The sequence below is a fragment of the Lactuca sativa genome, chromosome 9, assembly GCF_002870075.4.
Source record: "Lactuca sativa cultivar Salinas chromosome 9, Lsat_Salinas_v11, whole genome shotgun sequence".
Lineage (NCBI taxonomy): Eukaryota > Viridiplantae > Streptophyta > Magnoliopsida > Asterales > Asteraceae > Lactuca > Lactuca sativa.
The window spans coordinates 90,696,846-90,720,732 of record NC_056631.2 but is presented as its reverse complement, the minus strand read 5'-3'; the positions used below and the strand labels follow the sequence as shown (position 1 = coordinate 90,720,732).

Here is a 23,887-nt window from a genome sequence, read left to right as displayed (position 1 = left end):
TTACGGCCCTAAGAAAGGGAGCTTACAGCCGTAAGCTCCTATACACTCATTCTTTTGGTGTTTTCAAGTCTTAAATAGTAGAGGATAAATCCTAGGTATTTTTCCAAGTCGAATGAAGGAGTTTGGGCACCATTTGGGCATTAATTGGGAGTTTACGGCCCATGAACCACCTCTATGGGAGTTCACGGCCATGAACTCCTATTCCCTTAGTTTTATTGAAGTTTAAGGCCTTTCCAATGATGGTATTGCTTCAAGGTATTTTTCCAAGGCCATTTAGGGGATTTAAACTAACATTTGGCATAGTTTGGGGGTGTTTACGGCCTAAGCATGTGCTTGGGCCATAAACTCCATTTTACCCCTCATTTCTTTGTGTTTAATTGCTCCAAACCCGAAATAGCAAGTCCCTAATTTATGTCTTAAGCCTAAGGGTGGTTTGGGAGTGTTTTTGGGGCATTTTTGCAAGGATTAGAGGTGTTTACGGCCTAAGCATGTGCTTGGGTAGTAAACTCTCTTTTATGCCCTAAAACTTTGTGTTTTGATGATTAAACACTCCTAGATAAATTCCCTAACTAGTATCCAAGCTCAAATAAGGAAGAATCGGGACTTTTGGCCACTTTTTGGGTGTTTACGGCCTAAGGAGGCTCTTAGGCCGTAAACTCCTTTTCCTTGTCCTTTTCATGAGATTTTTTAGCTATAACAACAATAATGCATGTTTAGAACAAGTTAGGGTTGAAGGTCTTACGTTTAGGAGCCGGAATTTGCGGTTTTTGGCACGAAAAATGCGTCGTAGAGAGAGGGTGATATGGAAGTGGGAAAAAGGGTGGAATGAAGTCCACTCCCCCTTATATAGGGGCTTGAGTCGAAGCACAGTGGAAATCTACCCGATACTGTCGTTATACGGGGCTTTTGGACACACCCGATTTAGTGGTCGTAATAAAATTTAACTTTTTTCCAAATTAATATGGAAATGTAAGGTAAGTGTCTTTATTTCTTTTATCACGACGTTAACGACATATAATATAAATAAATAAAACATTTATTTATTTGGCGACCTCTAATTAACTGAACTTTTATAAAATGGAATATTCCGTCAATGGCAACGGGGTAATGTAACGGAATAAACATTGGGTTGTCACACTCGTAGAGGTCGACTCAACGCCTCTCAGCAGATGCCGATGTGCTGACTAAAGGCTAACGACATAAAAGATCGACTCGCACCCGAGCCAAATAACACCAAAGCAGGTACAGAACTTACAAGAAAAGTACCTACGCATATCATAATATAAGCACAATATCTCAAACTCAAAATAAATAGATGAAGGAATACATACCATCCACAACATCGGGTGCAACACGGACCTCCTCCGCTGTTAACTGGAAGGCTCTCCCGTGAGCCTTTAGCGCCTCGGCCTTCACTGGCCGACTCTCAGTAGCTCGTACGGCAGCAGGGGTAGATCCCTGCGGTGCTCTCTGTGCCAACCCCCGTAACTGTGGACATTCGGCCTTCCGATGGCCAGTCTGGTTGCAGTGGAAGCACACCGCAAATCCCTTGGGGAAATCCTTAGTCATATGCCCCTCCTTACCACACTTGTAGCAAGACCCGACTCGACAAATCCCCTCGTGGCTCTTGCCGCACTTGCCACAAGTGCGGCCCTTCTGGTTCCCCGATCTCGAATCGACGGGCTTTGTCCGCTTGGCTGTCGGTTGGGACTGTGCCGGTCGCTGATCCCTCCCTTGAGACTCTACCTCCTCCCTGTCCTAAGTCTCGAGCTCAATCTCCCTCTTCCGAGCATTTGCCTGAAGCTCGGAAAATGTCCGGTACGTCGAGTTTGCCACGAACTCGTGAATGTCTCTCCTCAGAATACTCAGATATCAACTCATGCGTGCCTGCTCCATAGACACATGCTCAGGGAAAAACATCGCCCTCTCGTGATACATCCAGGTAATCGTAGTAACAGACTCAATACCCTGCTTGAGGGTCAAGAACTCTTGGGCCAATCGTTCCCTTTCCACCGGAGGAACGTACTCATCTCGAAACATAGCGGTGAACCTCTCCCAGGTCACCGCGACAAGCTTTGCAGAAGTGAAGTGCGCTGTCACGAACTTCCACCAATCCTTCGCTCCCAAGCGAAGCTGGTTCATTGCGAACCGTACCCTCAGATGCTCCGGACATGAACATGTGTAGAAGCACCCCTCAATGTCAGAGATCCATCTCATCGCAGCTATCAGATCCTGAGTCCCATCAAACTCGGGTGGCTTCGTGTTGCTGAACTCTCAGAATAGCAACGAGTCACCCCCCTGCGGCCTGGCAGCAGCAACGACTGCGGTGGCCGCAGCAACAGCAACATCAGTAAGAGCGGCGTACCGCTCATCAAAAGTCTCGATCAGCGTGGTCTTGATAGACCCAAACATCTCCGGAATCTCATCCCGGATGGCCGCAACCACCTCCTCATGAATCAACCTGCGGATCTCCTCATTACTAACACCGCTGCTCTTAGGTGTGTGGCGTGTACCAACCATGATGTCTCTCTGAAATACAACATAAAAATATCAGAGACCCACTTGAGCATACTCGCACTCGATAACTCAACTCTACTTGCTTGTCAGTACCCTAAGGATTCTTACTTAGACTGTGCACTGATCCGATGTTTTTAGTAGTACGGGCCCTTATACTACCATCCACACCGCATCAGTCTTCACCCCAAGTCCTCCTCCTAGGATCCCAGATCACAAGTACTCTAACCTTGCTATGCATAGGCTACTCTCTAGCAAACCTCTCATACGCTCCTCGCTGCTACCTATTCACTCTCAAGCATCTCATAGCAGAAGAATTATCCTAGGTTAAGGCTCTGATACCAACTTGTAACGACGTAATTTTCAAAACAATTTTTCATTTTTCAAACAACATAATTATCAATTAAACATTCTCAAATCTCATGTTCAACAATTGTCATCAAATAAAACATATCCCAAGATCACAAATAAAAGCCTCGGGCTGTGTGTACGGATCATGCCGGCGCCTTCCCATGATCGTCACTAGTACCTGAAACACATAACACATAACACTGTAAGAATAAATGCTTAGTGAGTTCCCCAAAATACCACATACAACACATATTAGCCACTCGAGGCTATAACTCTGTATGACCCTCTTGTCACAGTGTGTTAGTGGGACCCTCCAGTCCTATAACTCTATGGACTCTCTGGTCCTAACTCTGTGTACCTTTCGGTCCTACTCTATAAACTCTGAATCACACATAACACAGAATCACATAGATACCACATCATATAATAGCATACAACATACTCTGTCACATAACTCTAATTACCACTCTAGGTAAGGTATAGTGAGAAGACTCACCTCGGGTAAATCGGTAAATCTCGAACTCGGAAATACTGATCTGGCCTCCGCCTCCCACAACAGCTCTAAACGAAATGATGGAAGATTTGAGTCCCACAAGTCAGCCTAGATCAAAATCCTTCCTTCCCTTTGCTAAAACACACCAAAGAATGATGAATTAGCCCTCCTCTTGCTCTACAAGCTTTCTCTTTGCTCTCTAGGGTTTCTCAGGGGTGTAGTAGCCGCAAATGAAGGCCATAAAGGCCTTTAAATAGGGCACATGCCCAAAGATTTAGGGTTTCTGCCGCCAGCACAGACTCATCGAGTCACCTAGCCGACTCGTCGAGACCATTCATTAATCCAGTCAGCGAATCGCGATCCTACTTGACGAGTCTAGGCGTCAACTCGTCGAGTCCCTCTCTTTGACTCAAAATAAAAGGTTAAAATAAAATACCTGGGAATTCGGATGTTACACCAAGGTATCTTGGCCTTCAACACAAAGTAGGACCGCCTCAACCCAACCCAACATAACATGTCGACATATACATATAAATAAACATATAACCAATCAATCAGATAAACAAACATATCTACCAATCACTACCGTATGCTACTATCCTATATTCCAGGATACCGATCTCAAAAATCTCTACACCATAATAGCATAATACCATATAATAGGATATCCAATCCAACAGGACGGCTTTGATGCCTTCAACCCACGAGTACAGTGAGGAAGACTCACCTCACAGTTTGACGAAAAGCTGAACGATAAACTGATCCAAATATCGGCTCACCCAAAACCTCCTGGAGGTTGTAAATAAGAAGGAAAAATCAGATCCAAGAGGGTTCCAAGCTCTAAGATCTTCTTACCACCTTCTTCTTCTTCACGAGCACCTCTAAAACACTTTAATGGACTCAAAATGCTCTCTTCTCTTCTTAGGGTTTGCTTGGGGTCGTTTCACAGATGGAGGCTTGTCATTTGGATGTTATAGTCTGGCAGTAATTAGGTATGCCCTCATGAATTCACCACACAAGTTTTCCTAAAATAAAAAACTTGAAAAATGTTGGACTATGTCTTTATTGCTTGGCACCGAACAGACTTGTATCTCTTCATCTGAAGCACCATCTATATATACGAGGTGCGTATGTCATTCAACCTCCCTAAAAAATAAACATGATAATTTATAGTAATTTACAACTAAATAATAAATCAATATTTATGTAGTATTGTACCTCCCATATGCCTACGTTGAATAAAAATATGTTGAATGTACTCATAGATTACCTCAATAAGCGTTATTGTTGGTACATTATGTTCATTAATCGATAACACCATGAAATTTTTTGTAATATCAATGTTGAATGTATTACAACGGATGTTATGGAACGATAAACTGATCCAAATATCGGCTCACCCAAAACCTCCTGGAGGTTGTAAATAAGAAGGAAAAATCAGATCCAAGAGGGTTCCAAGCTCTAAGATCTTCTTACCACCTTCTTCTTTTTCATGAGCACCTCTAAAACACTCTAATGGACTCAAAATGCTCTCTTCTCTTCTTAGGGTTTGCTTGGGGTCGTTTCACAAATGGAGGCTTGTCATTTGGATGTTATAGTCTGGTAGTAATTAGGTATGCCCTCATGAATTCACCACACAAGTTTTTCTAAAATAAAAAACTTGAAAAATGTTGGACTATGTCTTTATTGCTTGGCACCGAACAGACTTGTACCTCTTCATCTGAAGCACCATCTATATATACGAGGTGCGTATGCCATTCAACCTCCCTAAAAAATAAACATTATAATTTATAGTAATTTACAACTAAATAATAAATCAATATTTATGTAGTATTGTACCTCCCATATGCCTACGTTGAATAAAAATATGTTGAATGTACTCATAGATTACCTCAATAAGCGTTATTGTTGGTACATTATGTTCATTAACCGATAACACCATGAAATTTTTTGTAATATCAATGTTGAATGTATTATAACGAATGTTATGGAAATAGGGAATTGCCCATTTCTCATGATCGATGTTGGTAAGAACCCAACATGCAGCATGGGTTAACCGACTTAATGTTTCTGGAAAATCAGGAACCATGTTGATAAGAATCGGAGAATACGTGACTTAGGAAAGAAGTTATGACATCGTCCATAATGGTTATGAACGTACTTCCCTAGTTTCCCTGGTAGCATCCCAGGCCCGGTCCAAGCTGATTTAGGGCCCTGGGCAAAAGCAAAAATTGAGGCACTTTAAAATTTAGATAATTTTTTTTAATGGCAATATATTTTTTTATATTAAACCGCAGGTAGGGAGCTTGCAAATACAAATTAAAAAAATAAGAATGTTCTCTAAGGATTGAAGGCAAAATATTAGAAAAAACATCATAACTTTCAATAAACTTTAGGCTTTAAATCTAATTATCAGATCCTGGAGAAAAAAAAACACATTAAGCAACAATAGCCTAAAATGAAATAATGCAATCCAAAACACAGTGGCAGTAAAGAAAAATTAATCTTGGAAAGAGACATAATTCAAGCGCATTTGATAGAAAATATTAAAGTCTTTGTGAACAATATCATTTTGTGAATATTAGCTCCATATATAAGCAAACAATAACAACAATCTTTTTCCATTATCTCAAAAGGAAATTCCACTGTGACATTTTTCATCCAGATATCAAACAACTACTACTAAAGGCATATTAGGCTAATTGTAAAATAACATTAGAAATTTCCATCGATTCAGTGTTATACCAAACATATGAATAAAAAAACATAGATCAGTCGTAAAGTTAGCAATCCTTAAATTAAAAAAGAAATAGATATTTGATATCGGTGATATAACCCTAATCCTATTTTCTGTCATAAGAAAACTAAAACAGGTCAATTAGTTAGCAATTATTATGTTAAATAAAAAATACGGATGTCGGATGAGTATCTTTTGGATATAAGAACATAAGATACAATAAATATCAAATTAAGTGCTTGAAGATCCGGATATCTCATCACTAAACGAAAGGAGAGAAAAAATTCAACAAGCATAAAACAAGCGTGATAAAAAAGTAATAAAAAAAATCCATATGAAGGTTTTAGATATAAAAAAAATAAGTGATAAAAAAATACATATAGTTGAAGAGTTTCAAGCTCACGGAATCAAGCCTTGGTTTTCTTTTATATAAAAAGATAAGTGATAAAAAATTTAATGTGCCTTGGTTTTCTTTTATATAAAATGATAAGTGATAAAAAATTTAATGCAGTTGAAGAGGTTCGAACTCACGCAATTTCTTTTATTAATGCGCCTCAATCATATCATCTACAGGTAGACAAAATTTACGAAGGGAATAATAGAAGCTAAATATGAAAAAAGAATAAATGGTATTCTAATCAATATGGAATGCTAGTCGTAATAAAAATATTTACCATAATTACTGCTTCTTTTATATATATATATATATATATATATATATATATATATATATATATATATATATATATATATATATATATATATATATATATATATATATATATATATATATATATATATATTAGAACATATATTAAAAAATCTCTTTATACTTTTACTATTTTTAAGTCGGCATAAATAGAGTTACTAGGGTGGAACGTTGCCTTGGCTGAAAGTGAAGATACGTGCCTTACCCTTACGTCCTCGTCTTTGACCGCCCACGACTCCACCTCCGGCGATCCCCCACCGCTCACTGCTCCATCTCTGACTCAGGCTCTTAGGTTTTTCTCTCTTTGATTTGTCTTTCATTCTTTATAATTTCTATGTTCTTTTTAATCGTTAAAGATTATTTGATTAAATTAATCATGTTTCTGATTTCTGTCTTGCGTACTTTATTTGATCAAATTGTCTCTATCACTCTTTATTTGATAAAATTTAAGTTTACTCTTGTTTTATGTGAATGCAACTAGCACAAAGTTAAGTTTAATCTTATTAGTTGTTAATGTTCTTGTGCTACGTACAAGTTTAAATTTATGTTAATTTGATTCTTGGGAATGTTGTCTTAAATTGTTTTGATTCTTGATTTTGTGTGTTTGACTTTCTGTCTCTCTAGATGAGAATGTTGTTGATAATTTAATTAGGTGTGATCAAATAGTCTGAATTCGTTTTCTTTTGCTTACTTATGGGTTAAAATTGCTTAAATAGTTTAAGACTTCACCTAATGAACATATATATTAATTATCTAAGCATATAGATAGATGGTTGCTATTGCTATCGAAAACTATAGGATTGATAACATACTGTTGTTGATTTTGAAATACAAATTGGTTTGAATGGGGAATTTATTACCTGGTTGATTAAGTTTGATGCTAAAATTCAGAATTTTAAGTTTTTGCTCTTCCAGGAGTAATTGAGTTTTGTTATATTTCCCTTTATGTGATCGTAATATATGGAGGATACACTTTCTTTTGTTTCTTCTGTAAATTATTTTTGTGAATTGATAACTGATTTATGGAAGTATACTAAATTATGATTGGGTTCTTTTGTATAAGGTCTTTTTTTTGCTACCAAGTGATGATTGGAATAAAATTGTTGATGGGGGTGTCTTTCGTGTTTAGGTTTTCTTTTATAATATAACATGAATGGAATTAGAGTTTTGATAAGAAGAAATGAGATTTAAACATTTGTTGCATGGTTTTACTAGAAACACCCCCAAACATTTCACGCAAGCCAACCTGCCAAGCTGTTGGGTTTTGGTTATGAAATCTATTCTATTGAAATCTCGTTGACTTTGTGAGTCCGATGTATCCCAAATCCAATACAAGGTCATGAAAGTGTTGAATTTCTTTTTCTTATATCGTAATCTATATATTACACTTTTTGGCGATTTAGCAATTAAGGACTTGATACGAAGAAAAAAAAAAGGAAAAATACACGACATAGAATGAAATTGTGACGTAATTGAGAGATCTACCCGATTTTCACTGCTGTAATGCAGTATGCAATAGATGTGGTAATTGATGACACGACATGACAAAAGTACACGACACAGAATGAAATTGTGACGTAATTGGAATTTGAATTCGTGCTCGTGTCGTGTTTGTGTCAAGTATAAAAAACACAACGTCGTGTCGTGTCATCTTCGTGTTAAAAATTCGACACGGAACTGACACGATTTAGTATTTGTGAGTCGTGTTTTTCGTGTTTGTCGTGTTATGTATGATTATGTATTAATTAAATGAATTAACTTTTATATTATGCCTTCTTTGTCGTGTCGTGTCGTGTTTGTTATCTTTTAATGGGTTCGTTTTCGTGTTAGTTGAAAAAAATATGACATTAGGTCGTGTTCATGTTAGAAAAAACATTATCGTATCGTGTCAGACAAAAACACGACACGATGACCCGATTTGAACCCCTAGTAAGCCAATAGATATTTGAAAGTACAACTTTCTAGAATGAAAAATATAATTGAGTTGATTTTTCAAAGTACAATACATCATTAAGAAAAATTTGATTGTACAATGTTGTAATATAAAAGGAAAGAAAGTATGATGCTATGATAGACAAATATGTTGTTGTTTCTTATATGTAGCACTTTCGTTTTTTCCGTCCATTTTCTAAAGTGTGGTGATTTTCTTGATTTCTTTTAGAATATCATTTTTAGTCAATTAACGATATATCATATCCAAAGATCCCTGATATTACGTCCGTGTATCAATCCCACAACATAGACTCACCTTATTCGTGACCTTCCACTCAACCCAAATGATCACATATGCAAATGCAATACATATGTAATGGATGCTTATCGTGCATGCAACATCTAACCACATAATACATGCATGTGCATTCTCGTTTATAAAACGACTCCTTACTTTGATAGGTACCAAATTCCATTCGGTCAACATACAACTCCTCACTCGCCCGATAAGACTATTTATACAAATAAGTCCATCTTCAAATAGTGTCACAATTGGTCCCGTACTTTGACGTTTTTCCCATTTAAGTGTTATATTGGTAGATGGTGTTTAAAATATATTTGGGAAAAATATATGATCGACTTATTTGTAAAAAGTTAGCACTTGATAGGAAAATTAAAAGATTAAGACGTTTTTTTGCATGCATTAAATAAAAAATAAATCCTCGAAATCTGTCTATGCATGCAAATAAACTAATTTCATTTTTTTTTTCCATTAGTAGGGTTTGATGGGAACAAAAGGTTATATGTTTCGGGACGTTAAGATTGAAATGGATTTTAGGGATGGAGGATGGTTGCAAAATCCCAAAAAAGTGAAGGAGGAGTCGGCATTACACGACACACTCCGGTCTATATCTACAAAAGCACTAGCACCGGTGACTATAGGTGTCTTGAATTTTGATGCACTTAATGGGACATTCGAGAAGATACATAAAGACTTTTCCCAGGTATATATGGTAGCAACTCTCATTTTTTTTCACATGTTTTTTTTCTCAATATCGTGATAAAGTATAAAAACAAACAAAACCGTGGGAGATTTGAATGAATGATAGTATTAAGTTTCTTGACACCAAAGTTGTCGATAATGAGTAGCAGACGATAGCATCTAAACTGTTCAAGTATAAATGATTTAACGTAATTAAATAATTTCATGGTTAGAAAATCATAGTTAGTGGCATGTTCACAAAAAGAATAAAAAAAACAAAACGTAAATCAAACAAAATCGTACCAGTTAATTTCCCAATTTCAAAATATAATACGAGTGCTTATCGCAAAGGAAATAGAAAGCAGCAATCAAAAAGAAAACTTCATATTTATCTAAAAAGCTAAATAAACAATTACTACATAGAAAGTAGAAACTATTGTTACATTCATATTGACAGCTTTAATCGACACTTGAGTTATGAGTTGAGATCCTTTAATATGATCGTGGCTGAATGGGAGGAAGAGTGTTTCCATTTATTTTAATGCATAAACCAGTCTTTACGCCTTATTTTTTCCCTATTTTTTACAATATTTATATTCTTTAGTATGTCATTGACGACACAAATGCTCTTTTTTTGCATTAAGTATTCAAAATCTATGCAAATGAACTATTTTTATATGTTGTTTTTCATCAGGAATGGGGAAACGTATGTTCTATATATGGCGAGAACTCGTTTAAAATGGGTCTTAGTAATCTCGATGCACGTTATATGAGACCATTGCAACTTTTCCAAAAGCTGAAGGTTGAACAAGGGTCTTTTGATTTCGATGCATTTTATGAGAGGTTAGCTCCAATTTTTCCCAAAAAGCCACAACAGTCATCCAATAAAGTCTACTCTCAGGTATGGCCCCTATACCTTTCATTATTCCACATTTATGTTTCTTAATTCTCTCCAATATCGTTTATGAAAAAAAAAATCAAAACCGTTTACGGTTTTATTGAATGATACTTTGTCACACCCTGAAAATCCGAGCATGTGACTATGTGAGTGCTATTAATTCCTTAAGTAGCGGAAGCTTTGCCTAACAATACCTTAAAAAAACTTGTTGCGTAAGTCTACAACATAAACTAATATGACTAATATTAAAGCCAAACCAAATAGTGAAATAGCTAAAACTCCTTAAAGAGTTTATGCTCTCCTTTCCGTTATTCTATGGTATTTTGTGAGATAAATGTAATGTATGTATTTTTTATGGCGGTTAGTTCACAGTTTGATAAAATATAAAATACCGCATCCAAATCTAAACATGCACTTCAAATTTTCATAACATGTTGAATATATTTATAAATGTTGAACACATCACCTCCAAAAAAAAAACATAACGAAATATCATCATGTAAACCAAAATATTCTTAAAACACCATAATTGGACACTATTTAATTGTTGTATGGAAAATTCGAAGGAAAATACATGACGTGAAATTGTAAAAAGCTAAGACTTGATGGGAATGAATTAATGTGATATTAATTGTACCACAATCAGGCATGGGATACGAAAGACTTTTATTATCCTTTGGCAGCAAAGGCAGCTACTATTAGTGTCTTGAATTTTGGAGCATCAAACTTTGGTTTCGATGCATTCTATAAGAAGTTACACAAACAAGACTCTTATCAGGTATGGTAGCTTCCACATGTTTATTTTCCTCTTAATTTCATGATACAAGTTTTGATTAAAAAAAATAACAATAATAAAAAATAAACAGCACTTAACGAGCAATTTTATAAATGATGTGACAGAGTGGAGACTACCGGATTAAGCATGGGAATTGTCGGATGACAAGGTCATATAGAAACGTCCAACCAATTGTGGCAAAAGCATCCAACAGAGAATATAATTGCATGCCAAAAGTTATGACAACGATTGCAACAACTGCCATTGCAGCTAGCCTGAAAAATCAACCAATGCTCCGAGAGATACTCACGAGGGTCGCAATGTCCATGGCATCCGAGTGTATGTCAGCAGTTATGAGAGTCATTGCACAAGATCTGATAAGTCAAACCAAGCTCCAAAAGTTACTCATGATGGGGGCAATAACCATGGTTATTAATTTTCCATTAGGTATGTGTCGAGAACACAGCAATCGCGTACCTTCTTGGCTTACACCTGTTCTTGTAGCCATTCCATATATATCCATCACCGTTAATGCTATTCTGATGCCAAAAGCCACCGCGCCATATACACTTTCCGCCACCGTTTTGGGACTATATCTTGGATGTATGGCTGAGGAGCAGCGCCTAAAATCCATTGCCGCCATGTATCCGGCTGAGCCACAGTATAGGTATTATAAATATTAAATCATGTCAAGTAGTTATGGGTTAATGGTTTATTAATGCAACGAATATTATTTTGTGGAATTATATTTAACCGGAAAAATGCGATTTTGTTTGAATTGCTAGTGTGGGACAATCCAATTTGACTTGTTTTTATAGGTTACACACTTTTGTATTGTAGCTTCTTATATTATATGATAAATATAATAGTCGGATATGTTTAAATAGTTACGGTTAACTGATAATTTTTTTTTCTGGCCTTAGTCATATATAGATAGAGAAATGAAATACTGTGTTTGGGTGTTAAAGACTTTTACTTCCATCTATCTATGTAGCATATATATGCATGTGTGTATGTGTAACTGTCTATGATTATGTGCGTACTAAACTATTGAATTATGTGTTTAAATGTTAGATACTTTTTGCAAAGGCCATAAGGCACTATAGTGATAGATTTAATTAATTTAAACTTTGATAAAGAAAATCAAACTCCATTGGTCGTCTTGGCTCGTCTTCGCCACCACAAATTACAACGATAATGACCGACCATGATTGGCCGGGGTGGTGTGCACGGACCACGACCGTGGCCATGTCAACCACGAAGCGGCTCTTGGACGGTATACAAAATGGTCTTAATATTTTATAATCTTTCTTTACGCCTTTTGAAATTTCCTAAGGATGAAAAGAAAAAGTTGAGGACTACTACAACATCAAATAGTGTGTACAAAGCCAAAACTTGGTTACCATGAAATTAATACAAAAAAATATTAAAGTTACAAGAAACCAAAAACTGCGAAGCTATCAACTACTAAAAACATCAAATATCACTCTCATGGTTATATCTTTATTTACATCGAAGACGACTGGTTACATGGCTTTAACATATTTTGATTGAAAAAAAGTATTTCAAAACATAAACTCCTTTTATATATATATATATATATATATATATATATATATATATATATATATATATATATATATATATATATATATATATATATATATATATATATATATATATATATATATATATATATATATATATATATATTAAGATTCAGCCTCCGCCACATATTTACATATGTCGCTCTAACCCTCCGGCGTACTGACGTGACGGATCTGTTATAATCAAAAATGATTATGTAGCGTTGTCTGTTCCTTTCAACTTCGTCCCCTTCCCCATCCCCACTACCATCACCGCCACCACCACAGCCACCTTCATCGCCTATACCACTACCACCATCACCTTCTCTGCCACCAACCACCATAATCATAAATGATTATTCAATATGTGAACAAACATATATATATATATATATATATATATATATATATATATATATATATATATATATATATATATATATATATATAAAATCATTTATGATTAGTTATAGATATCTGCTGTTAGTACATTGGAGCGTCCCCATATATATATATATATATATATATATATATATATATATATATATATATATATATATATATATATATACACACAAGGTTATGTTATTTTGTTTTTGCTAAGTATTGTGTGCATGTGTAAATGATTCTAGACCAATCATTTGTGTTAAATTAATAAAGTGATTTTCCTTTAAAATTAAATAGAAAAAAAAAACAAAGTAATCGGATTTCATTAAATGACTGCGCATGGAAGGGTGGTATCATACATTACCTTCATTTTAATAGGAAACCTTAGTTTATTTTTTAACAGATTCACTCGATTATCCAAAATATCTCATAAACAATCAAAATCAATAACCCATTTCTATCGGAGATCAAAACATATTCTGATTTTGTTTAATCAATCTTCAAAAATGGAAGATTCTGTGAACGCATATAATATAAATATCGACATTAAACCCTAGAAGACGGAGAAGACATTGGGGGTTTTTTGTGAACTGTATTCTTGAAGAATGTGGAGTACAAGATCGACTTCATTCAAGTCCAAGTTCATGAACACAGTAGAGACATTGTTGAATGTTGATCATGACAATGATGATGTCTGTTCGAAACCTGAAGGTATCGATTTTTTTATTGATGTGGATGTTTATTGAGTTTAAATATGTATTCTACTGTAATAAATGTAGTTAGACTGATGTATGCATGTATTATTTGTGTTTTGCAACTAGAAGTTGTGATTTTGGTTTAATTCCTTAATAAAATTATCTAGTTATGAGATTCCGCTGTGATATTTACAAAAAAATGAATAAATAATATAATAAAAACCTGATAATCTGATAGAATCAACTAGTTATGGAGCTTGTTTTGCAAGAATGTTTGATATTCTGTTAGAATAAATTATGTTGGAATCAAAATTTGTATATGATTAATGAATTAAAGTTAAACATTTAGAATTATTGTAGAATGATAGACTTTATATGTAGGATATGTTGGTAGAATGCAACTATGTATATGAGTGTGAGTATTTCCATGGTTTGTGGATTATGTATCAAAGTGACCTGTATGATGTATGATATTCTGGTAGAATTAAATGTTGTATATGCATGCTCATTTTATGTTAGTATCTTTTTATTCTATTAGCATTGCAACTATGTGTATAGTATGTTTATTTTATGGTAGTATATTTTTATTCTATTCGAATAATGAATAAATGTGAAACATTTACAATTCTTGTAGAGTCATAGACTTTATATGTAGGATACACTGTAGAATGCAAATATGTATATGAATGTGAGTATTTCCATGGTTAGTGGATTAGGTATCAAAGTGACATTTATGATATTCTGGTAGAATTAAACGTTGTGTATGCACACTTATTTTATGTTAGTATCTTTTTTGTTCTGATAGAATTGCAACTATGTGTATGCTATGTTTGATGTATTTGTTATATTTAATGATAGAAAAAACTATTTTGCAACTACTTAACATCACAACATCATCCAATGGCAAAATCATTAAGTTTTAAGACGGGTCATGTAATGAACATATCTTGTCAAGTAGAAAATCCTGAAACAGATAGTGGAATCTACCCTATGAGACATATGGAAAGTTACATGGGAGGAAATGAAGGGTATTGGGAGTGTGGTCTAACAGGTAAAATGTCTGCTGATGTGAGTGCTATAGGTAAATTAAGAACAAAATATATGGCAAGAATGTTGACAAATGACTTCAACAAGTATAAGAGTATGATAGATAAAATTTTGAAGTGTTTCGTAAGCTTGATATTTTGGAACAAACTATGCTTCTTAAAGAGTCATGTGAAAATAAGAAGAAAAATAGAAAAGCAAAGGGTCGTCTTTGAAGTGGTAGTTTGGTTTTTTGAAGATACATATTGACATGAAAGTATATGAACTTTTTGTTTTAGGTTATTTAAACATAAATTTGGTTTATGTTAGTGTTTTGAAAAAATACTTTGTCTTTTAGACGTTTTGAATCAGTGGTTGCAAGAATTCATCTTATATCTTCTAACAAAATATTTGTTTTGATCTAATGGTTGTGTTGATGCATTGTTTATTTTATGGAATGATGATGTGGTTTATTGTTAAAAGGCAATTTTGTTAGAATGAGTTATAGTTTAATACTAAGTCTTGATGAGATGTTTCTGAACAAAATTAGTACTAAACTATTAAGCTTTTTTATGTATAATTCCTGGTTATATTGAATAATGGATGTGTTGATGTATTTTTTAATTATATGGTCAGATATTGTTGTGTTACTGGACTGTTTTTGATAGATTTAACATTCTGTTAGAATACGTTAGTTGTTATTATTATATTAGAATATTCTAGCGGAATGTTGTTATTTTTTTTAAGAATGTTATTCATTTTTGTTTATATTTTTTTAGAATTTTTATAATTATATTAAAATGTATAAGACTTTTAGTGTGTAAGAATATTTATGAATTTGTATTTAAATTCGGATGTATAAGAATATATTAAAATGTTTGTTATTTGAACATCTTATTCATGAATTTTGATAGATTTAATTACATGGCACACGATAGTATTCTAGCGGAATGTTGTTATTTTTTTTAAGAATGTTATTCATTTTTGTTTATATTTTTTTAGAATTTTTATAACTATATTAAAATGTATAAAAGTTTTAGTCTGTAAGAATATGTATGAATTTGTATTTAAATTCGGATGTATAAGAATATATTAAAATGTTTGTTATTTGAACATCTTATTCTTGAATTTTGTTTTTCTTCAGTAATATTCTGTTAGAATAAAAGAGTATTATTCTAACAAAAAAAATATTCTGATAGAATAAAATCGGTAAAATTTGAAATTGAATTAATTAAAAAATTAAGATTTTTTTAAATTAGGATAATTAATCATCCCTAAAATTCCGAAAATTTCCGTTTATAAATGTAGTTAATTGTCCAAAATACCCTTTTGATAAAAATTGTGTGATTATATGATACATGCTATCCTATTGTAATATCATAGACCCTCAGATCATGATTGTTGATTCTATTCATCCGATGGTCCAGATTTGTGCATTCTGGCACACAATAGTTACTGGAAACAATATAACCTAACCATATATATATATATATATATATATATATATATATATATATATATATATATATATATATATATATATATATATAGGGTTAGGTTATTTTGTTTTCACTATCTATTGTGTGCTTGTATGATTGATTTTGGACCAATCATTTTAGTTATTTTAAAAAAGTAATTAATGCATATTATATGTTGAAGATATAATGAATATTAATTAAATATTCAACATTTAGTATGCATTAATTAGTTTCTTAAAATAATTAAAATGATTGGTCCAGAATCAGTAATACATGCACACAATAGATAGTGAAAACATTTGAACCTAATATATATATATATATATATATATATATATATATATATATATATATATATATATATATATTAGAACATATATTAAAAAATCACTTTATACTTTTACTATTCTTAAGTCGGCATAAATAGAGTTATTAGGGTGGAACGTGGCCTTGGCTGAAAGTGAAGATACGTGCCTTACCCTTACGTCCTCGTCTTTGACCGCCCACGACCTCCACGACTCCACCTGTGGCGATCCCTCACCGCTCACTGCTCCATCTCTGACTCAGGCTCTTCGGTTTTTCTCTCTTTGATTTGTCTTTCACTCCTTCTAATTTATATGTTCTTTTTAATCGTTAAAGATTATTTGATCAAGTTAATCATGTTTCTGATTTCTGTCTTGCGTACTTTATTTGATCAAATTGTCTCTATCACTCTTTATTTGATAAAATTTAAGTTTACTCTTGTTTTATGTGAATGCAACTAGCACAAAGTTAAGTTTAATCTTATTAGTTGTTAATGTTCTTGTGCTACGTACAAGTTTAAATTTATGTTAATTTGATTCTTGGGAATGTTTTCTTAAATTGTTTTGATTCTTGATTTTGTGTGTTTGACTTTCTGTCTCTCTAGATGAGAATGTTGTTAATAATTTAATTAGGTGTGATCAAATTGTCTGAATTCGTTTTCTTTTGCTTACTTATGGGTTAAAATTGCTTAAATAGTTTAAGACTTCACGTAATGAACATATATATTAATTATGTAAGCATATAGATAGATGGTTGCTATTGCTATCGAAAACTATAGGATTGATAACATACTGTTGTTGATTTTGAAATACAAATTGGTTTGAATGGGGAATTTATTACCTGGTTGATTAAGTTTGGTGCTAAAATTCTGAATTTTAAGTTTTTGCTCTTCCAGGAGTAATTGAGTTTTGTTATATTTCCCTTTATGTTATCGTAATATATGGAGGATACACTTTCTTTTGTTTCTTCTGTAAATTATTTTTGTGAATTGATAACTGATTTATGGAAGTATACTAAATTATGATTGGGGTCTTTTGTATAAGGTCATTTTTTTTTGCTACCAAGTGATGATTGGAATAAAATTGTTGATGGGGGTGTCTTTCGTGTTTAGGTTTTCTTTTATAATATAACATGAACGGAATTAGAGTTTTGATAAGAAGAAATGAGATTTAAACATTTCTTGCATGGTTTTACTAGAAACACCCCCAAACATTTAACGCAAGCCAACCTGCCAAGCTGTTGGATTTTGGTTATGAAATCTATTCTATTGAAATCTCGTTGACTTTGTGAGTCCGATGTATCCCAAATCCAATACAATAAGGTCATGAAACTGTTGAATTTCTTTTTCTTATATCGTAATCTATATATTACACTTTTTGGCGACTTAGCAATTAAGGACTTGATATGAAAAAAAAAAAGGAAAAGAAAAAAGTACACGACACGATTTTCATAGCTTTGCTTGTATAGAAACTTCCTATAATAACATTATATATTGAGAGATCTACCCGATTTTCACTGCTGTAATGCAGTAAGCCATAGAGGTGGCAATTGATGACACGACATGACAAAAGTACACGACACAGAATGAAATTGTGACGTAATTGAAATTTGAATTCGTGCTTGTGTCGTGTTTGTATCAAGTATAAAAAACACGACGTCGTGTCGTGTCGTCTTCGTGTTAAAAATTCGACACGGAAATGACACGATTTAGCATTTGTGAGTCGTGTTTGTCGTGTTATGTATGATTATGTATTAATTAAATAAATTAATTTTTATATTATACCTTCTTTGTCGTGTCGTGTCGTGTTTGTTATCTTTTAATGGGTTCGTTTTTGTGTTAGTTGAAAAAAATATGACATTATGTCGTGTTCATGTTAGAAAAAACATTATCGTATCGTGTCAGACAAAAACACGACACGATGACCCGATTTGCATCCCTAGTAAGCCAATAGATATTTGAAAGTACAACTTTCTAGAATGAAAAATATAATTGAGTTGATTTTTCAAAGTACAATACATCATTAAGAAAAATTTGATTGTACAATGTTGTAATTTAAAAGGAAAGAAAGTATGATGCTATGATAGACAAATATGTTGTTGTTTCTTATATGTAGCACTTTCGTTTTTTCCGTCCATTTTCTAAAGTGTGGTGATTTTCTTGATTTCTTTTAGAATATCATTTTTAGTCAATTAACGATATATCCTATCCAAAGTTCCCTGATATTACGTCTGTGGATCAATCCCACAACATAGACTCACCATATTCGTGACCTTCCACTCAACCCAAATGATCACATATGCAAATGCAATACATATATAATCGATACTTATCGTGCATGCAACATCCAACATCATAATACAATGTGCATTCTCGTTTATAAAATGACTCCTTTGATAGGTACCTCTTTCCATTCGTCATCATACAACTCCTCACTCGCCCAATAAGACTATTTAGGCAAATAAGTCCATCTTCTAATAGTGTAACAATTGGTCCTGTACTTTGACGTTTTTCCCATTTAAGTGTTATATTGGTAGATGGTGTTTAAAATATATTTGGGAAAAATATATGATTGACTTATTTGTAAAAAGTTAGCACTTGATAGGAAAATTAAAAGATTAAGACGTTTTTTTGCATGCATTAAATAAAAAATAAATCCTCGAAATCTATCTATGCAAATAAACTAATTTCATTTTTTTTTTTTCTATTACTAGGATTTGATGGGAACAAAAGGTTATATGTTTCGGGACTTTAAGATTGAAATGGATTTTAGGGTTGGAGGATTATTGCAAAATCCCAAAAAAATGGAGGAGTCGGTATTGCTCAACACACTCCGGTCCATATCTACAAAAGGACTAGCACCGGTGTCTATCGGTGTCTTGAATTTTGATACACTTAATGGGACGTTCGAGAAGATACATAAAGACTTTTCCCAGGTATATATGGTAGCAACTCTCATTTTTTTCACATGTTTTTTTTTTCTCTCAATATCGTGATAAAGTATAAAAACAAACAAAACCGTGGGAGACGATATAAAGCATCTAAACTGTTCAAATCTAAATGATTTAACCCAATTAAATAATTGCATGGTTAGAAAATCATAGTTAGTGGCATGTTCACAAAAAGAATAAAAAAAACAAAACGTAAATCAAACAAAATCGTACCAGTTTCCCAATTTCAAAATATAATACGAGTACTTATCCCAAAGGAAATAGAAAGCAGCAGTCATAAAGAAAACTTCATATTTATCTAAAAAGCTAAATAAACAATTACTACATAGAAAGTAGAAACTATTGTTATGTTCATATTGACAGCTTTGTTCGACACTTGAGTTATGACTTATGAGTTGAGATCCTTTAATATGATCGTGGCTGAATGGGAGGAAGAGTGTTTCCATTTAATTTAATGCATAAACCAGTCTTTACGCCTTTTTCCCTATTTTTTACAATATTTATATTATTTAGTATGTCATTGACTACACAAATGCTCTTTTTTTTGCAGTACGTATTCAAAATCTATTCAAATGAACTAATTTTATATGTTGTTTTTCATCAGGAATGGGGAAACGTATGTTCTATATATGGCGAGAACTCCTTTAAAATGGATCTTAGTAATCTCGATGCACGTTATATGAGACCATTGCAACTTTTCCAAAAGCTGAAGGTTGAACAAGGGTCTTTTGATTTCGATGCATTTTATGAGAGGTTAGCTCCAATTTTTCCCAAAAAGCCACAACAGTCATCCAATAAAGTCTACTCTCAGGTGTGGCCCCTATACCTTTCATTATTCCACATTTATGTTTCTTAACTCTCTCCAATATCGTTTTTGAAAAAAAAAAAAAAATCAAAACCGTTTACAGTTTTATTGAATGATACTTTGTCACACCCTGAAAATCCGAGCATGTGACTATGTGAGTGCTATTAATTCCTTAAGTAGCGGAAGCTTTGCCTAACAATACCTTAAAAAAAAACTTGTTGCGTAAGTCTACAACATAAACTAATATGACTAACATTAAAACCAAACCAAATAGTTAAATAGCTAAAACTCCTTAAAGAGTTTATGCTCTCCTTTCCGTTATTCTATGGTATTTTGTGAGATAAATGTAATGTATGTATTTTTTATGGCGGTTAGTTCACAGTTTGATAAAATATAAAATACCGCATCCAAATGTAAACATGCACATCAAATTTTCATAACATGTTGAATATATTTATAAATGTTGAACACATCACCACCAAAAAAAGAACATAACGAAATATCATCATGTAAACCAAAATATTCTAAAAACACCAGAATTGGACACTATTTAATTGTTGTATGGAAAATTCAAAGGAAAATACATGACGTGAAATTGTAAAAAGCTAAGACTTGATGGGAATGAATTAATGTGATATTAATTGTACCACAATCAGGCATGGGATACGAAAGACTTTTATTATCCTTTGGCAGCAAAGGCAGCTACTATTAGTGTCTTGAATTTTGGAGCATCAAACTTTGGTTTCGATGCATTCTATAAGAAGTTACACAAACAAGACTCTTATCAGGTATGGTAGCTTCCACATGTTTATTTTCCTCTTAATTTCATGATACAAGTTTTGATTAAAAAAAATAACAATAATAAAAAATAAACAGCACTTAACGAGCAATTTTATAAATGATGTGACAGAGTGGAGACTACCGTATTAAGCATGGGAATTGTCGGATGACAAGGTCATATAGAAACGTCCAACCAATTGTGGCAAAAGCATCCAACAGAGAATATAATTGCATGCCAAAAGTTATGACAACGATTGCAACAACTGCCATTGCAGCTAGCCTGAAAAATCAACCAATGCTCCGAGAGATACTAATGAGGGTGGCAATGTCAATGGCATCCGACATTAATTACGAGTGTTTGTCAGCAGTTATGAGAGTCATTGCACAAAACCTAATAAGTCAACCCAAGCTCCAAAAGATACTCGTAATTACCATGGCTATTAATTTCCCAATAGGTATGTTTCGAGAACACATCAAACGCTTACCTACTTCGCTGGCACTTCTTGTTGTAGCCCTTCCATATATATCCATCACCGCTAATGCTATTGTGATGCCAAAATCCATCGTGACATATACACTTGTCGCCACCATTTTGGGACTATGTCTTGGAGCCCTGACTGAGAAGCAGCGCCTAAAATCCATTGCCGCCGTGTATCCGCCTTGGCCACAGTATTGGTATGACAAATATTAAATCATGTCAAGCAGTTATGGGTTATAAATGGTTTATTAATGTAACAAGTATCATTTTTTGGAATTATATTTAATTGTAAAAATGAGATTTTTTTATATTATATGATAAATATAATAGTCGGATATGTTTAAATAGTTATGGTTAACTGATAATTTTTTTTCCAGCCAACCCAATATAATTTAGTCATATATAGATAGATGAATGAAATACTGTGTTTGGATGTTAAAGGATTTTTACTTTCATCTTTCTACGTATGCATATATGTATGTGTGTATGTGTAACTGTGAATGATTATGTGTGTACTAAACTATTGAATAATGTGTTTAAATGATCATGTATGTACTGTGTGCTAAACTATAGAATAATGTGTTTAAATGTTAGATCCTTTTTGCAAGGCCTTAAACTTTGATAAAGAAAAACAAGTCAAACCCAAAAATTCGCAGAAGAGAAGTGCGATTTCTTCGAAATTGAGGGATGCGTTTGATTGTTTGCACATTTTGGATCCTCAAGTTCGGTAGTGATTTCTTTCACTTCATTCATGCCCCTTTATCCGATATTATTTTTGGAATGGAAAATCTACTATAATCCTAAACTACCCTTAAATCCATTTCTCAGACAAGACATAAACTCTTAACTTCAAAAACGAAAGACAATATCTGATACCGTTAAACTAGAAGCTCTTTGGTCTCTTTATCTCATATTATAGACTAAAGTTCAAAAATGCTTACGGTTAAAAAGTCACATTTTATTTGTTTTATTATTATTATATGTTTACTTACACTACAAGAAATCTTGGCATTACCGGCGACCCCTTTAGCGGCGACACTGGACAATAGCGGCGACATGTAATTGACGCGTTACATGTCGCCGCTAAAAGGGTCGCCGGTAATGCTCGCAAATGGCGATCCACGTCAAATTACCCCCATCCGTCCGATTTGTTTTCAATCCAATGGTTGTAGTGGAAAGCGAAAACGCGCTGATTTTTCCCTCCAAAGTATCGCCGCTATTGCCCAATTGTCGCCACTAATACCCTTACGTCGCCGCTATTGTCTGTCGCCGCTAATGCCCCTTACGGATAACCCCTTCCAGTTTCCTTTTGGGTGACATTTTTATTATGTTCTCTCATTTCCTTCTCTTGTTTCTGTTGTTGCTTCTCATTTTCATCACTTGGACAAGTCGACTAAGTGGAGGACGAAGGTAAAAGCCGGTGCTAGCCCCTCCTGCCGCCACAAGACCGCCACACCTTCCCCCAAAACCTCCAAAACCGGCGACCCTTGAGCTTAATTCTGAAATGGCCCACATTCAAGGTCAAATTCCTCCTATTTTCTATTATTTTTCTGTTTTGGTGCTATGTTAGATGATAAATTGTTAGTAATTTTGAGATAAGAAGTGTTTGTGCCGTTTTGTTAGATTGTATGCATTTTGTAATTTTTTTTTATAGCACCTGTGTTGCTGCTTCCTTCTTCGTAATTCCACTCCATCCATCCCCTTTTAATCTCTTGATTTGTTCGTAGATCACCGATAAACACAAGACCATTCGTATTCTTTTTTCTTGCTTCTTATTTGTGCATGAACAACGAGGAGGAATCAGGAGGTATCAAACCTCCTGATTTAACCAAACTCTATTATAAAATATATATGATCAACCCCTCAACTTCTAATTTGTACGGTTTTAGTCTTTTGCTCTAAAAACTAATTAAAAATCTAGTCATAAACAAAGAAACTTCAATTAAAATCATCAAAGTTTACCCTATTATGTCCATGTACGATCAGGAACAACCAGTGACACAAGAACAACC

At 33.6% G+C, this 23,887-nt stretch overlaps 1 protein-coding gene across 3 annotated transcripts; it reads left to right on the top strand.

Moving 5' to 3' along the window:
• The first annotated feature begins 6,984 nt into the window (after positions 1-6,984).
• LOC111912411 (uncharacterized) lies at positions 6,985-22,203 on the top strand. Of its 3 annotated transcripts, none has more exons than XM_023908148.1 (5): positions 6,985-7,096; positions 9,516-9,740; positions 10,413-10,619; positions 11,263-11,394; positions 11,517-12,257. In XM_023908148.1, exons 2-5 carry the CDS (start codon positions 9,522-9,524, stop codon positions 12,072-12,074), a joined length of 1,116 nt encoding a protein of 371 aa, XP_023763916.1. In that variant the 5' UTR covers positions 6,985-7,096; positions 9,516-9,521; the 3' UTR covers positions 12,075-12,257. The 3 variants fall into 3 exon arrangements, with proteins under 3 accessions (XP_023763916.1, XP_023763915.1, XP_052623377.1); XM_023908147.1 differs by having other exon boundaries at positions 6,992-7,096; positions 9,513-9,740; XM_052767417.1 differs by lacking the exons at positions 9,516-9,740; positions 10,413-10,619; positions 11,263-11,394; positions 11,517-12,257 and adding exons at positions 19,576-19,797; positions 20,417-20,623; positions 21,274-21,405; positions 21,528-22,203 and having other exon boundaries at positions 7,009-7,096.
• The last annotated feature ends 1,684 nt before the right edge of the window (positions 22,204-23,887 follow it).

What these genes read in the sequence shown, in the direction of transcription:
- LOC111912411 (XM_052767417.1), top strand. Translation starts at nt 19,582, where the DNA reads ATGGGAACAAAAGGTTATATGTTTCGGGACTTTAAGATTGAAATGGAT. An exon ending in CCAATAAAGTCTACTCTCAG is followed by an intron (nt 20,624 to 21,273) that starts GTGTGGCCCCTA and finishes TACCACAATCAG; the next exon opens with GCATGGGATACGAAAGACTT. An exon ending in ACAAACAAGACTCTTATCAG is followed by an intron (nt 21,406 to 21,527) that starts GTATGGTAGCTT and finishes ATGATGTGACAG; the next exon opens with AGTGGAGACTACCGTATTAA.